We start from the raw sequence: 16,889 nt of genomic DNA on the forward strand, positions 1-16,889 counted from the left end.
CCCGCTGACAAATCCCGAGATTCTGCCATTGTGTGTGGAAACCGACGCCCGATATAAGGCACGGTATGGTCCTTGGGTAGCGGGGTGTGATGGGGATCCCCGCTTAAGGAGCTCAGAAAGGCGGGTTCGGGAGAGCCGGGGCGGCCGAGGCCTCCGAGGGAACCCTCCGCCGTCCGCCTCGACCTCGCCGAGCGTCTCGCTCGTCAACGTTCGATACGCGAGGGTCGCGGCTGTGGATGCGGCCTAGCCTGGGAGGGTCTGACAAGCACCGGGGACACAACGACGACGACGACGGCTGGATTAACGGCAGGCCCTCCGGCGGACCGGGAGGACGTTCAGGTACGGTGCCGTGTCCCACGGGGAGGGTGGAGGGGTTATTCGTCGGACAAAAGAAGTCGTCGGAACCGGACCGGGGTTTTTGTTTGGTATTTTCGTTCAGGCGTCGTGGCATCAACACCTGACTACACGGCAATCGAGAGGATGCTTCTTTTTTTGACAGTCAAAATTAAAAGCTAGCTTTATTGAATGTGTTGGCAACCCGCCTTATGAGCTTAAGAAAATAAAAGTATGGTTATAATCGGCGGATGAGCGTCTAGCTAAATCATATTTTTGCCCAATTTCTTTATTCATAACCAGAGGAAAATCAAACGTGATGTTGCTGGTTACCGTTAGCTAATGCTATGCTAACACCGAGTGATGGGGAGCAGCACGTTAGCTCCTCTGCCCAGCCTAGGCTAACTCATTTGCAGATCAATCACATTTTTTCTCCTGGACACCCCAATGTTTGGTCCCGGATCATCGCCACAAGCGCTCGATTATAGCCTGAAAAAGACACGCTGTGGGCTCTTTAAATCGTTTAATGTTTGCATGTCACAGGTTGCAAAGATATAGCTCTGAGTGTTGGGCGTGTAACTTAAACGTTAACCTTTGCATAAGCAAACTGGCCACTTATTGTCCATTGTGCCGTCTCTGCATTACTGATAGTTTACTTGGCAGACCCTCTGTCAGTGACCTTTCAGAACTCCAACGCCAAGTAACTTGGGGCCTATAATGCCCAGGCGTTATCACATGATGCTACAATCAGTGATTACACATCTGGCCCGTGTCTTTGATGCACATTTAATATGCCTTATTTGCTGCACTTTAGGCCCAACTCTTAATTCATTCTGGTGGGTATGTTCGGCTAGCGCTTGATAACATACATCCCTTTGGAAACCATAATTGTCAGGCTTAGTGATGACTCAGTAAAGGATATTTATTTCCCCCTTGTCCTTTTTCCATACAGCTAAAAACTGCAATGACTCATCACAACCATTGCCTTTCAAAAGGATGATCCATCACTGCCACTTGAATATATCAGACCCCAACTACACTTCCTGTAATCTGCGCTCTTGTCTCCGCAGCTATGATGGAAGAACTGCATAGCCTGGATCCCCGAAGGCAGGAACTGTTGGAGGCTCGCTTCACGGGGGTTGGCGTGGCCAAGGTTGGTGTTCAGATTCTACCGAACCATCTTGTCAAAGTACTTTATTTCACATTTTGTCTCGACGACATGTTTTTGTGAAAGTCTTCCTGTCTTCGTCTCAGTCTGCGTTGGTATCACTCATCTGTGAGGCCAGTCTGGCCTAGCTCCTCCTCTTTGTCTTTGAAAAAAGGTTGAACTCTGTGTGTTTTGGCTGGCGTGATACGGCGTTGCTCTGTAGCCCATGTTGTAGGGGTTGCATATGCAAGTGCAGCTGCCTGCCAAAAAGGCCACTGATGAGACTTGGTAGGGGGAGGAGGAATGAAGGCACAGGAGGAATGCAGAAATAGTTCTTGACCAGGTGTGAGTAGAGGCAGCGTTTAGCCTTCCACCCTTTTGCTTCCTACATGGATGGAGCTGTCTTTGCGGAAGGTGATCTTGGAACAGTTAGGGAGAGGGAGTCAGTGCCAGGAGTGGGCTCTGTGCCAGCCATAGGCAGAGCTGAGCCCAGAGCATGGCATGGCTGCTGCCGCAGAGAAAATGGCGGCATCATGCCACAGTCATCCCGAACGACAGTAGACGGTGCACGGGGGTGGGGGATGTTTCCCGAAAGGCATGTAAAGAAATATGGGTTGATCATCTATAAACCTCCCTGCGATTGAGTGAAGCATACTTTTTTCTTGATCTTGATAAGCCTTCTGCCACTTTTGCTCAGTTTGTCAAGAGCTTTTCGAAAAATGCAATAGTATCTATTGTAGCACGGGTACCCTTTTTTTTTCCAATAGAGCACAGACAGCCCAAAAATCTGGCAAGTATCCTTCCATTTGACCAAACCCTATGAAACAGCCAAGACATTTCTGGGAGTTAATCTGAACTTACATTCATTGTTTCAAGTAAAACATCTCTGGCTCGCTCTCTTCCTGGGAGAACCCAAAGAGCAGTTGAGACTATGGGGAAAATTTGAATGACGTGATCTAAAGGTGACAGGCAGGAGGAAGAGTACGTTCCCGGCAGTATGCCTAATGTTCAGCCATTTTAGGAGAGTTCAGTGAGAGAGCTCTGGTGTGCTCTGAATGACAAAGTATCTCTCCCTGATTGGACAGTGGCTGCTGAATTCTGATGTGACTCATTTGACTGACAAGCATCACCTAGGGAACCGACATTAGGACTGAGGCAGGTCTAGATTAAGTGGGCTGCTAACAGTATTGGTATTTTACCCTCTGTATCCCTTCCTAATTGGCCTACCCAGGGTTATCACTTACAAATGCACACATGCAGGACATGAAACTACAACCTTTTGAAGGGGTGATTTCCAGAATGCTTCCCTCCTGCAATATTTAATGTTACATTTTCATATTACATTTACCCCGCTAATGTAATTGTTTCTTTTTTTTCTCCACAACAGGGTTCAGGTCAGAATCAAAATGAGTCATCCAATCAGAGTTTATGCAGTGTTGGCTCGCTCAGTGACAAAGAACTAGAGGTCAGTCCTTCATTGGTTTACGCTGACAATATTTCCCTGTGTCGCCTTATTACTCTCATTGCTGACTTTTCCTGCTCTTCTGACAGACTCCTGAGAAAAAGGCAAATGACCTGCGAATAAGGAAGCGCAAAGCAGACCACTTTGACAGCAGCCAAGGTGAGACCGTCCTTCAGGCCGCCGTCCCCTTGTCGTTTATCTCAAATCACATATCTCCTTATACGCTGCCTCCTTTTTCTAGGCAAAGCCGGAACAAGGGGACATAAAATCAGTGATTATTTCGAGGTGAGCGAGAGAAATGTATCGTTTTTGTTGAAGATCCACTCGAGACTGGCGCTCTGATTCATAACGTTTTCCCACTTTCTTTCTCTCTAACCCACGTATTAGCCTCAGTCGTAGTCTGTCAATTGAACTGTATTCTTCCTCTCTCATCGTGTCTGTCAGTTTGCGGGAGGTAGTGGTCCTGGTACCAGCCCTGCAAGGGGGATCCCACCAGTGGTCCGCTCTTCCCCGCAACACTCCCTCTCCAACCCCCCTGTCACGGTGAGCATGTTTGCTCTGCGGTGTGTTTGTGCGTCTTAACACCTTTCCTACCATTCTTTCTTCCAAGCTTGTTATTAACAGCATGAGATAAAAGTGTTCACAGGTGGGGAAGGTCAGTGCTGTTTGCACAAACAGTTAAACCCCACAAAAGTTACAAGAAGTACACTGTAAGCTGAATACGCTGATCTAATACTGCTGCCTTACACCATGGAACGTCAAAAGTATTGTCGCATAGGATGGGATCTTTCTGTGTCCCAGAGAAAGTTGCTGTTCTTTGGTGTATTTCGGCATTAGCAAATGGCCAATAAATAGATGTAATTAATCATAGAGAATTTCCATTTTATAACAGTGATTATATGTTGTCCTCATTGCTGCGTCTGAACCTGAGACCAACAATGTTCCACGGCCTGGTATCTAAGTAAGGACTGTTGGCAGTGACATCATTGTGTAGCGGCATACAGTGACTTCCATTCCTGCAGCTTTCTTGATGTCATAAAGGCAAAGCTGCACCAGGCAGGCCCTCTGACCTATGATGACGCTGTTTATCGGAACGGGGCTGGTGGAAGATTATGTAAAACTTTTCTCTTGATTACGATCAGTGAGCGATTTATTACTCCGAAAGCTGTATAGAAGCAGTTGGGCCTCTTACTTCATTCTGTCATCCGGACTGAAAGCAAACAGAGGGCACGACACTCTTTATTAAGTCAAAGCTGCTCTGTTAGGGGCCTGTTTGTTCTCTGTGTCATGTCTAAATCCTCTGGGCTGCTTCATTTCAATCAAGCAGAGGAGGGTTTGCTGAGAAAATGGGAGACTGAGTATGATTAAGCTACATCAGGAAGACTTGGTCAGTTAGATTTCATGATGCCTGTTTTGATTCATATTCACTTATTTGGCAGGTCCTAGTGAGCATGTCAGGATGTGAAGCCAGTGCTGAAAGGATGAAAGGTTCATTGTGTTTTTAGAAGGGTAAAACCGTGTTCTCACGTGTCCTGAAATACCTGGAAAACGAGAGAGGGGGAAGTCAAATGCCCTTGAAAATGATTTCTTTCTTTGCTTGATTGCCTTGTGAGTGAACGCAAACGGGTTGAAAGTTATGCGGATGCGTGTCTTTGGTCATGCTGTCTTCAATGGGCAACATTGAGACAAAGTGCTACTTTGCTTCTAGCCGGCGCAGCGTCCCATGTGACACTAACAGCCAATCAAATATGCATGTCCCCTCAGTGCAGTGTTTCCATTTGACTTTGTCACTAGATTTAGCAACTTTTCAGAACTTCGTGTTGGGCATGGGTGTAGAGTTTTTTTGTTTGTTTTTTTCCCCAAAGGAGCATCTAGAGACTAAACTTGTGATTTTCAGATGAGGGGTGTTGCCAGTGTTGGTTGCAAGTGATACATTTGTCATAATTTCTAAAACTGTAAGAGATTACATCATAGATAAGTTGAAGCCATAGACTGTACAACATTAAGTCTGACCTCGGGGGAGTGAAAGACGGATAAACATTGAAGCTGGGTAAATGTACAAAGTGTAAGGTACAACAGCGGAAAAGAACACTTCTGCAACAAATGTGGGGGTGGGGTAGCATATTAGTGTATAACATGATAACTTGCCTGTCCTACTGTCGCAGCAGAAAATGTTCTGGAAATTATTTTCAGGAAAAGACTGGGGTCTCTATGAAAGGATGAGTGATAGCATGGATTGCTAAAGAGGGACCGGTACTTAGAGGTGGCAGAAAAGCAAGAATATGAACACCTGCTGCCATCAAAGCTGACAGAGGAAGAAAAAGAAAAGTAATTGAACCTTTGTTTGTGAAGCGTCAACCTTGCCAGTGTGAAATGAACAACCTGAAAGTCTTGCTGTAAATGCACCGAGCACCTCTCCAATTTACAAGGAGCGATGGGTTCTCTGTGTTACGTCTTAATGTAATGACTCGATGAATCACTCCATGGTGTCTGAATGCCTTTTTAATGGTATACATCTTCCTGGCCTCCAGGTGCAGCAGGGAAGCCCGTCCTCCGTCAACTCGGCCAACGCAGAGCTCTCGTGTTCCTTGAAGCCCGTCTGTCTTCACCTGCTGCACAAAGCCACCCAGGTACTTGGCTCACTGCGAGGATCAACTCCTTACCTCCTTTTATCATTCAAAAAGGCAGTCAAAGGAAGCAGAGAGTATCATTTACTTGAAAAACAAATTGACATTGAATCGCCATTAACAAAAGCACTGTTTTTTTTTGTTTGTTTTTGTTTTGTTTTTTCTCACTGTACTCCATAGTCTGACCTTACTATAGAAAAACTAACTGCAATGGAGAACAACAAGAACTCCGACCTGGAGAAGAAGGAAGGCCGAATAGATGATTTGCTGCGGGTACTAATCTCATTACATTTCATCCCTGCAACTGCCTCTGCCACTTTGATTTGTTATTATTATTTTCTTTTCAAAGACATATCCACTGTTTTGTTTTCCTCCACCCGGTGTTGACAGATACTCTCTGTCTGCACATTTAAAAACCTAAAAACGTCAGGGGATTATTATTTTTTTTTTTTGTCTCTTCCCCTCTGCTTGCTTGTATGTTCCGCCTCAGGCAAACTGCGATCTGAGGAGACAGATTGATGAACAGCAGAAGATGCTGGAGCGATACAAGGAGCGCTTGAATAAATGTGTGACCATGTCAAAGAAGCTGCTGATTGAGAAAGTATGTTCAGCAAAAAGCTCCAACTATATCCCAATTGATTTTTTTTTTTTTTTTTTTTTTCTCAGAGCGAGTGTGTCACTCTGCCTGTTTTTTTTAGTACACAAGAAATTAACAGCTACTCTCTGCACTTTGCTTCTCTGAAGTCTAAACAGGAGAAGATGGCGTGTCGGGACAAAAGCATGCAGGACCGGCTACGACTGGGCCACTTCACCACAGTGAGGCACGGGGCGTCTTTCACTGAGCAGTGGACCGACGGCTACGCCTTCCAGAACCTCATCAAGTAGGGATCACAGTTCATTGTTCCTGTTTTGGTTTGGTATTCCCCTACCCAAACTGTGATGGTTCAAGAGTCAAACTCAGAATTTTTGTTGGCCTGGCAGTATTAATAAATCATTTGTTGTGGCCTCTTATTATGGGCATAGAAATTGAATAGAAAGCAGATCTGAGTAGTTTTGATCTACAGACTCCTCGCTCCATTATGAAAGGAGCCTGTCAGTATCCAAATCAGGAGTTACTGTTAAGTCGGCAATTGGCTGGAATTCCGGCATATGTTAATGCTGTGACGTGTCTAGAGTTGTGTTCGCACATAACCCGTTTTTGTGAGCAAAGCAAAGTTTTGTTAGCTGAGAGAAGAGGCACAGCTTCTAATCCAGTTTATGAAGAGGCCTGAGTTTTCCTGCCTTTCTGTTTAGAAGGGGAGTAAGTCTCTTCTTTTAAGGGACTACTATGATGTTATGGCCTCTCTTCCCCACCCGTCATGCACTAAGATACAGTGATTGACCTTGACACACAGACGCTCATTAAAATGTGTTTTTTCAACTATGATGGGGGTAGAAAAGCACAGCTCATGCGGGACCAGCTGATGGATGACGTCTTTATACAATTTTGCTGTCTCTTCTAATTCCAGGCAGCAAGAGAGGATCAACTCCCAGCGTGAAGAAATTGAGAGGCAGAGGAAACTATTAGCCAAACGCAAGCCGCCCTCGATGGCCCAGACTCCGCCCCCAAGTCTGGAGCAAAACAAACGAAAAAGCAAGACCAACGGAGCTGAGAGTGAAGCGTACAACACCTTTATCTTTTGTTTTGCAGTGGACTGGGACCTCTGGTATGCAGAGGCAAAGTTGTCTACAAATTTTTTGTTGTCGTTTTCTGCAGGCTATCGCAGGCAGAGTACCACGAACAAGAGGAAATCTTTAAGCTAAGACTAGGCCACCTCAAGAAGGTAAGTTCTTTTGACTGTCCTTCGCTATTGTTCTCATAAAACACCCAGATTCTGTCCATTTCTCTTTAACTCCTTTGCTAGTTGGCATTTTTTGACGTTGATGTTGTTTTGCAGGAGGAGGCTGAGATCCAGGCAGAGCTGGAGAGGCTGGAGAGAGTTCGGAACCTGCACATCCGCGAGCTGAAAAGAATCCACAATGAGGATAATTCCCAGTAGGCTCTCTCTTTATGTGGCGGCGGAGCATCCCTGTGCGTCCTCCTCCCCCACTCTGTAGCAAATACAATGTTTCTTTTTCATGCAGATTCAAAGATCATCCTACGCTAAATGACCGATACCTGTTACTGCATTTACTTGGGCGAGGGGGTTTCAGTGAAGTTTACAAGGTGAGCACTTTATTTACACATGATACACTCACCTCCACCCCACGGTGTTTGGTTTCCTGCTTGTTCGAGTGGGCTAATGTCAGAGTGGGGGTGCCTTTTGGGCTGTGGTCATGATACGGGGTTTGGTCTGTTTTGAGTTGATTCTCTCTTTCTCTCTCCTGCATTAAGGCTTTTGTCTCCAGCTTTATGCAAATGGGTGTTTAATTGTGAATTTTACATTACCTTTTAAATTTCTATTTTTGAAAATGCACTGTCCCTGCTTAATATTATTTTCAAATGTAAAAACAACGGAGATCATTTTGAAAACACTTTTTCCCCTTAAAATGTGATGAAATAGTTCCTTCTTTCACATGCCATTTTCTTAGATCTCTTAACATTCAAGACATCTATCAGTTGTTCGGTATTCAATATTCTGTTTTATAAATCCACTTGGATTGACTTATTTCAAGTTCATTCTTAACAAACCACTGACAATTTATTTTAGCCACATGTGGTTTCACCTGAGTTTACACGAAGAACATGTAAAACAAAAAAAGCAGAAAAATTATCTAAGACCTCAAAGACAAATGAATGTTCCTCTCAGAGTTGGTATATTTGACCGACACTCACTTAGATATCTGACCGCTTGCGGTCCACAAAGTGAAAGTGTTAAATTGGGAAATGAGTCACGATGTAATGAACAAATTATAGGTTTGGATCCGTTTCAGGCAGATAGACTAGGACCCTGAGGAGTCTTTCACACAGTCCAATCTTATCTGTCTGCCATCTTGTTTCCAAGGTAAATGGTTCATCAGCTAGTGTCAGTGGCCTGCAGCTGCTACAGAGATAGATGAACACAGGTGTTTGTTGTTTGGCAGCGCAGACAATGCGGGTTGTTTCCGATTGCAGTGCCAACACTTACAGGAAACCTCTCGTTTTCCAGGCCTTTGACCTAACAGAGCAGAGGTATGTGGCGGTCAAAATCCACCAGTTGAACAAGAACTGGAGGGATGAAAAGAAAGAAAACTATCACAAGTGAGTGCTGTGCAGTCTAAATGCTTAGCACGCTGAACTGTCACTATTAACAGTCACCCGTTGCGGACAAACTAACCATGTTAAACGTAATCTCTGCTTTCAAAATCAAGTGTGTCACCGGTCTTTGTTTCAGACATGCATGCAGAGAATATAGAATCCATAAAGAGTTGGACCACCCGCGGATAGTTAAACTCTATGACTACTTTTCGCTTGACACAGACTCGTAAGTAATTTGAAATTCATATATGCAATTTTTAAATCACACGTACACAGCACTCTGCCGATTGACGCCTCGTCTTGTCTGCAGGTTCTGCACGGTCCTGGAGTACTGCGAGGGCAACGACTTGGACTTTTACCTGAAGCAGCACAAGCTGATGTCGGAGAAGGAGGGCCGCTCCATCATCATGCAGATTGTCAACGCCCTGAAGTACCTCAACGAGATTAGACCTCCTATTATTCACTACGACCTGAAACCTGGTGGGCCTCCCCGCACCAATGCCAACACTAAGGCTATAGTTTCTGCTATGCTGTAGTTTCTGTTTGCGTTAATCCTATTATTTGGATGTAGCACTCGGCTCACTACTCCACTTTTTATCCTGGTTCTTAATGGTGGAAGATTGAACACCGTAAAAGCTGTGAGATCATTCCCTTAGCTTGACATTTGACATAAAAAAGATTTAATCAAACGTACCGTCGACCACATGGTAACTGACAACATGTCGTGGACATGTTGATTTGGTCTGACCGTCTTCTAATCAAGCTGCTGTCCATTGTTTAATTTAAGACTCGTTTGAATACGCCACAAATGACAGCTGAGTGGTCAAGACTCAAACCACGCATGTTCCTATTTTTATCCTGAATCTGTTCAGGTAACATCCTCCTAGTGAACGGCACTGCTTGCGGGGAGATCAAGATCACGGATTTCGGCCTGTCGAAGATAATGGACGACGACAGCTACAACTCTGTGGATGGGATGGAACTCACGTCACAGGGAGCCGGGACATATTGGTAAGATGTCCACTGGAACAGGACTCACTGTGCTGGGGGGGATGTTTAATAATGAATTATGCTTGTTTCTGCTGTGAGCCTTGGGGCTTGAACTCATGTCTCCCAGTTAAATTCCATAGGTTGACACATTTAGTTGTTTCACTATGAGAAGTAATTTAGATATTTGATCTTGAAGGTGGAAAAGTAAATGACTATGTATGAAAAAGTTCATTATGCAGTGTCAGAATCCAAAACACATTGGCTCCATTGAACTTAATATAATTTTCATCATTTTGTTTGTTTGTGCAATAGATCGCTACCAAGAGAGAAAACCTCAGATACATCAGTGACTATTTGTCATTCATTCAGCATCGGTTGTAATTCAGAGCACCTAAGATAAAGGAGGCGGCAGCATTCAGGCTGGTCGCAACGTTCGATTTGCAAGACACACTCCAGGGTGTCTGGGTTGAGCTTAGTTCCTCTCACATCAGCTTTTAGTGCATGAGGCCATAGAAATTGGATTGGAATCATTTGAGTGAAGCTGCAGGAGCTCTGAACCCCCACTTTCAGTCATCCGACATGTCAAACAGAAAACACAAAGCCACCTTAGTTTTAGTCCTGTGGCATTATGACAAAGACGGGGAAAAGTTGGTAAACAAAATGGCGATTGTTGGCAAACAACGTGCAACGCTGTTTGCTCATGGCTGGCGGCAGTTCTTCTAGTTTGGAGCCCCGTTTAGGAAGATATCATCCTGGTGCCAGTGACAGTGAGAGGAGAGACTAGCTGCCTCTCCATGCGCTATATTTATTTGAAATAAAAAAATCCATCCTGTAGATGTATTTTTATACAACTGCAAAACTACAAGTTATATAACTTTATATAACTGCATCGGGTCAATAGTAATGTCCTCCTTCTCAGACACTAAAGCAACGGAGCGACTGAAACTGACCTTTTAAATTGACAGTTTAATCAAAGTGAAGTTATATCTTCAATAAAAGTTAAGTGCGCTAGTCTGTAATGACTCGGACTGTTATTGTCCCAGCGTTTGTATTGAAGCGGTGCTCATCGTCTCAATAGTCCCAAGTTAATAAGAGCAAACGGTTAATTTTCTCACAAAATAAAGTTGAAGCATATTTAAAATACCAGTTTGTTTGGACGGTCTCCTTGGATTATTAGCCGCTGATTATCTTGTTTTGTTTTCTTATTCTTAATGAGAGTCTCCTCACTGCACTGTCCTTCAGATTTAATGAGCTTGTTTCCACACAGCCATGCAGCCGTGCTGCCTGCACGTGCTCAGTAGAAATCAAAGTCTGGGTCTATTTCCTGATCTGTCCAGGGCAGAAAAAATGAAGTACTTCTATCTACAAGGCAAACTTTCTGTAAACTGTGATAATAACCTGCTGTCACCAAGAGGGGAATCCATATGTACTGACACTGAGAATTGACCTGGCTCATGTTCGGTGCGATGGCTCTCTAAGACTGTCGTCCCACGTGGCCCTGACCAACCACGGGTGTCAGTCTGCTACCCAGTGTACGAGACTGCAACATGTCTTGCATGTGTTCACACCCTACCTTTAAGTCGTGCACATGCAATGGATTCCCTGCGGGTGTGTTGACACCAGTTCTAGACAGGGCAGACCATCGAGACATAAACCCCAGCGTCGAGGACAGCCTTTTTGTTTGTTTATTTGTTTTTAGCTGTTTACTGTTCTCTTCTGTAGCATTGAAGTGTCAATTGTTTGTGTAACATAGAAAGTACAGCAGAAGGAAACAGATATGTTTTCAGTCATTTGACAATTTAAAATGAATTTAATGCCTGAATTTGGCCAGATTAGAATAATTTCTAACGGATTACCTCTCTGCTTGCCTGCTGGAAGGCACAGTATTGTAAACATTTTTGATTTAAAACGGCTGCCATTCCCCCCCTCCGCAGGTACCTGCCCCCGGAGTGCTTCGTGGTCGGCAAGGAGCCACCTAAGATCTCCAACAAGGTGGACGTTTGGTCCGTTGGAGTCATTTTCTACCAGTGTTTATACGGCCGCAAGGTAGGACGCACCTGCCCATGTAATGAAATACTTCAGATTTAGCTGTTTAAATAAAAAAACAAAACCAAAAAAAAAAACAGCCCGGATCCATCAGTTGCCATTGGCTCTTTGCTCAAATCAGACACATATGAGGCGCGTGGGGCGAGCCAACGCAGCGCTTCTTAAACGGCTGCAGACAAACAGCCAGGTTCAGAGGAAGAGCCTGAGGCAGGGGTCATAATCAATGCACTGCGATAAGTGGAGACGTGGGAACCGTGAAATATATATTTCAAATGTATGACGTCGGATCCTCCTTAATCAACACGGCAGGAGAGAGAGACTTTTAAAATCAGTTGAGCTTTGGTGGAGCTGCAAATCCTCCTCCATATGAAATGCCACTGCGGGGGAAGCGATCCAGTATAAGCACAATTTACAGCACCCGTGCCATAAACTAGAGAACTGTTAGCTCAGAGGGTTAGCAAGAAAAGTGTGTGTGTGTGTGTGTGTGTGTGTGTGTGTCACAGAGGAAATGCCTCAGTGGGTGCTCTATAATGTCATGCGGCCCGCAGCCTTTCGCTAATCCCGTGTCCCTGAATGTAGCCATTCTGTCTGCATGGAGAAGCAGTCAGGAATTTTATTTTATTTTTTTTCCTCCTCCAATTTCACATCTTGTTAGGCTTTCGAAACTCGCAGCGTTGCCCCGCAAAGACGTTACTTGCCCACGTGTCGCCTCACCAGACTGGTGGTAGTCCTGGATCCGCTTACCTTTGTTCCCTTAGCGCTGAAACTCAAGTTGTTTTGAACAAAGTCTCTTTTTTTCAGGTTTCTGTTGAGCAGCAGGACCTCATTAGAAATGATGATATCAATGTTTTGAGGCGCAAAATTCAACTTGGCTTTTATTTGCATTGGTTTAGCATGTGGTCCAGGGCAATTCTCATATTTCTTGGAAGTATGCAAAAGATGAACTGAGGAATTACCTTAAATTACTCTCAAAGCGAAGGTTAGACACATGCATATGCACAAATGCTGCACAGGCTCCTTTGTATTAACTTTTACTGTGAGTAGTCGGTGTCGGTGCTGAGGAACATTTGTTTGATGATCCAAGAAAAAGAAAAACTCAAAATGGAGTAACACAGTTATTATTTGTCATGTCTGTCGCCCACGGGCTGCTGGGCTCAGCTCACTCCTCCTCACCTCTCCTTTTCAGCCCTTCGGCCATAACCAGTCTCAGCAGGACATCTTGCAGGAGAACACTATATTGAAGGCGACAGACGTGCAGTTCCCCCCCAAGCCAGTAGTCACACCTGAAGCAAAGGTACAGCATTCCCTTCGCTGACATCATGGACCCGCTGCCCCCGCATTAGTACGTGAGCTTAACACAGGAGTACATTATCTTAACACGTTACAAATCTTTTTCCAGGCCTTTATAAGGCGCTGCTTGGTCTATCGTAAGGAGGACCGCATCGACGTGCACCAGCTGGCCAACGACCCCTTCCTAATGCCCCACATCCGCAAATCCGTCGCCTCCTCGGGCACCTCGGCTATGGCCGTGGCCTCCACGTCTAGCTCCTCCAACAGCAGCGCCTCCAACTGAGCCCGAGCCCCTTTCAACAGACTTCTTGAAATACAGGGGTGGGGGCAGCGATGCCAAAAATTGCAACCTCCCCCCGCCTCCCAACAGCATCCCGCCTTGCCACGAGCAGCCCCAGAGAATTCGGTCCAGCATTGGCAAGGAGTGGGTGGGATGTCGTGGACGGGTGGGGGGAGGGAGAGCAGTGTCACCCATCATCCCTCACGGGTCCGCACACACATACAAACAGACACAAACGGGCCTACCTGTCCTTCCTCGGAAGGGCGGCATGGATGCAGGGAGTCGGAACCCCTGGACGGCTCATTGAAACGTTCAAGGTTGGAACTGAGTCACTGAAAAAAGAACTTCAGTTTTGGGGGTTTTGTTTATTCCAACTTAAAAAGACAGAAAACACACAGGAGTGTAAGAACTGCTTCAGCTCACCCAGGTGGAAAAGACTTCCTACCCATGTGTCCTCACACAAACACACACACACACATTCACACATTCACACGCCCTGCATGAGCCACTGGTTGAAGTCAGTCCAAACTCCCCAATGCTTGAACATTTTTTTTTTCTCATCTCCCTGAACCTTAACTGAGAGAAACCAGCCTGGCCTGTTCATCGCATCGGACACCCGGGGCTGTGACGCTCTGGGATTCCCCCCCCCCCCCCCCCCCTAACCCAAACCGCTCCCAACGCCTCTCAAAATCCAAGAACCTGGCGGCGTTTGACGAGGTGGGACTGAAGCTATGATCCACCCCCACCCCACTTTCCACCCCCTCCCTGCCATCCCCTCATCAAACTCCTGTGACCAAAGCTTGTAACTTCCAGCTGGTGGCAGTGTTCCACCTCAGTTTTTATAAGGAATGGTTTTAGAGCCGTGTTACTTGAGATGGAGTGGAATATGTGACCGAAGGACCCCTTTTACATTTAAAAAAAAAAAAAAAAAAAAAAAAAGAGAAATCTTTTTAATTTAACCAGTTTTACGGAGAAAACTGTTCTTTTTTGTTCGTTTTTCAAGTTGCCTTTAATTAGAATTGTTGTTTTTATTGCCACCCTCCCCCACACACACACACACATGTGCCCCTCACACCCCCATAAACACATATTTATTTAGGTATGTTTGAATTTTTTTTTTTTGGCCAATCAAATGCCAGTGACTGGTTTACCTTCTAGTACTTTTGGGGGGAGAGGGGTTGAGCCTTAGCAGAACGTTGCATTAAACCATTAAATACTGTTGGTTCAAATATGTGTTTTTGTGGTCTTGTGTGTCACCACGACCGCCACCACACATGATTGACAGGAGTATTGATCAGACATTTCCGATCAAGGACAACTGACTTTTCAGATTTAACCTAAATGCCTTTCTCGAGAGGACTCATCTCCAGGGCCTGTGGTGTAAACCCTTTCCAGGCGAGCCAAGAGTTAAAAAGACAAAAACAACACAACCTGCTTGCGGCTGAGCAGAGGACGCTGCATCGAGGAGGCTGATCATGAGAAGGTACTCCTTGGACCCGTTTCTTTTTCACTGGTCAAACTCATCAGCTTTGGCCCTCAACATTTCTCCAGGATATGTAATATTTACAAATTTACTTCTGTAATTCTCCCTTCAACTGAAAGTATCAGAATATTTCATGCCACTGGTACTTGGACCCTGAGTACTAGAAGTCTAACATGAGTGTTACTGTTCAGTGCAAATTTTTCTTGCCAATAGATGACAGGCCTCTGTCACATCATAGGTCTTCATCCATGCTGGCTTCGCCTCATCTTCACCAACAGAGGAACGATCAGATGAAGGAGGTGGAACCAGGAAGCTGGTTCCGCCTGGATCTCTGGAGTGTTAAGACAGAATGTCATCATTTGTGTTTTGGAATCTGCTGCCCTTAGGCCACCCTCCTGGGTCAAGTTATTAGGGTGAGTCACAAAAAAGGGAGAAACAAATGACTAAATGATTTGACAAAAAGAAGCTTTTGGTTTTTCAGTTGGTATAATTATGTCATAAATGTTTCACAATATATCCCTAATATGTTAATGTTGTTAATTTGCATTCAGACATTATCCAAACAATATTTCCTCCACCATTCACAAATTGCAGTTTCTCTTATTAACACTGACAACTCCTCCCAACTCCTTCCCCCGCTCAGGTTTAGAGTCTGGGTGGCATCCAAGGTTGTGGATCATCTTTTTAGTCCAATAATAATAATATCTTCCGGTCTGCCTGTTTCTATCAATGTGATATCCATAGACTCCCCCCTTGTCTTAGAGTAGCTATTATCCTCCATAGCCTTTTCACCTCCAGGATAGATTACAGTATCAATTCTTTCCAGTCTGTCTAAAAAAATCTCTCCAAAAACTCCAGCAGGGACTCTCAGAGAACACATCAACCTAATCCTTCAGCAGTGCTTATCCATAGAATCCAGGATTATCCTCAAAATATTGCCACTCACCTATAAATGCATCGGCATCCTGGCCCCCCCCCATATACATCTGACCTGGTTCACATTGCCACTCCCTTCCGCTCTCTCAGGTCTTTGTCCACAACCAGACATGTTCCCCCGGCCACATCAGCACCAGGGGATGCAGGGCATCGAGTTTCTGCTCCCCAGCTCTGGAACCATCTCCCCCCTCCGACATCAGAAATGCCAACCCTATCTCTCAGTTTAAGTCAAAACCAAAAACCCCACCTATTTAAACAAGCCTCCTCTCTTTAATCTGGACTGTTATAAATCTTTTCAGTCTTTTATTTTTGTAATGTGACAGTGGGTTTAGAAAGGCGCCTGCAAACAAAATGTTGTTTTTTTTTTCCCCCCAAAATTACATTTTTGGTTGCTTGCATACTTTTCTTTTGGAAAATGATTTTTGATAGTGTTATTTTCTGGTAAATCACACAGTTTTGTTTTTTTTTTAATCACATTTGGTTTACAAACTTGCACTTTTGAACCACAACATTTATTGATGAATTAACCTTATCCCCTCTGTTGAATTGACTCAGCAATGGGGCAGTTGAATTGTAGACAGAAAAATGGGGTTAAAACTCTGAAATTGAATTAAATTTCAGATCCCACAGTCAGAATGGATTCTGATTCTTAAAAGTAAACAGTTGAAAATTGAAAATCATCGTGATATGTGATATTTTTATAGCCTTTCGTGAAAAAAAAAAAAAAAAAAAAGCAGATGGCGGCCATTTTTGGCCACGAACACAAAGAGTGGGTGTTTCCTGCACAAAAGCTACGGTGTTGTTGAGAATAACTTCTACATCTCAGCCTGTGCTATTGAGTCACACTGAGGATATTGAAAATTGTCTTCTTTGAGGCTCACCAACAAACAGAAAAGTAATTACAAAGAAATGGATATTTCATATTTGAGTCCAGAACTGGTCTCAATTAAAAACTAAGCTGTAAATTCAGCGAAAAAAAACATGAAAAATTACTGAGTGTAAAGTGATTTTGAACAGTGCCAGAGGATGAAATTAATTAGCACAGTGTAATTACACAATCTTGGCACAAATACATACT

General features: G+C 44.5%; 1 protein-coding gene across 4 annotated transcripts; it reads left to right on the top strand.

The window, feature by feature from the left end:
- Positions 1-24: 24 nt before the first annotated feature.
- tlk2 (tousled-like kinase 2) lies at positions 25-14,615 on the top strand. Of its 4 annotated transcripts, XM_086175885.1 has the most exons (21): positions 25-339; positions 1,404-1,486; positions 2,868-2,945; positions 3,032-3,101; positions 3,184-3,227; positions 3,387-3,485; positions 5,474-5,572; positions 5,750-5,842; positions 6,060-6,170; positions 6,314-6,450; positions 7,078-7,230; positions 7,326-7,392; positions 7,507-7,604; positions 7,694-7,775; positions 8,698-8,789; positions 8,923-9,012; positions 9,097-9,266; positions 9,659-9,797; positions 11,711-11,822; positions 13,009-13,116; positions 13,222-14,615. In XM_086175885.1, the coding sequence occupies exons 1-21, from the start codon at positions 237-239 to the stop codon at positions 13,393-13,395; spliced, it is 2,202 nt and encodes a 733-aa protein (XP_086032011.1). In that variant the 5' UTR covers positions 25-236; the 3' UTR covers positions 13,396-14,615. The 4 variants fall into 4 exon arrangements, with proteins under 4 accessions (XP_086032011.1, XP_086032013.1, XP_086032014.1 ...); XM_086175887.1 differs by lacking the exon at positions 5,750-5,842; XM_086175888.1 differs by lacking the exon at positions 3,387-3,485.
- The last annotated feature ends 2,274 nt before the right edge of the window (positions 14,616-16,889 follow it).

Source organism: Fistularia commersonii, chromosome 28, assembly GCF_037954325.1.
Source record: "Fistularia commersonii isolate RoL2024-O1a breed Wild chromosome 28, RoL_Fcom_v1.0, whole genome shotgun sequence".
Lineage (NCBI taxonomy): Eukaryota > Metazoa > Chordata > Actinopteri > Syngnathiformes > Fistulariidae > Fistularia > Fistularia commersonii.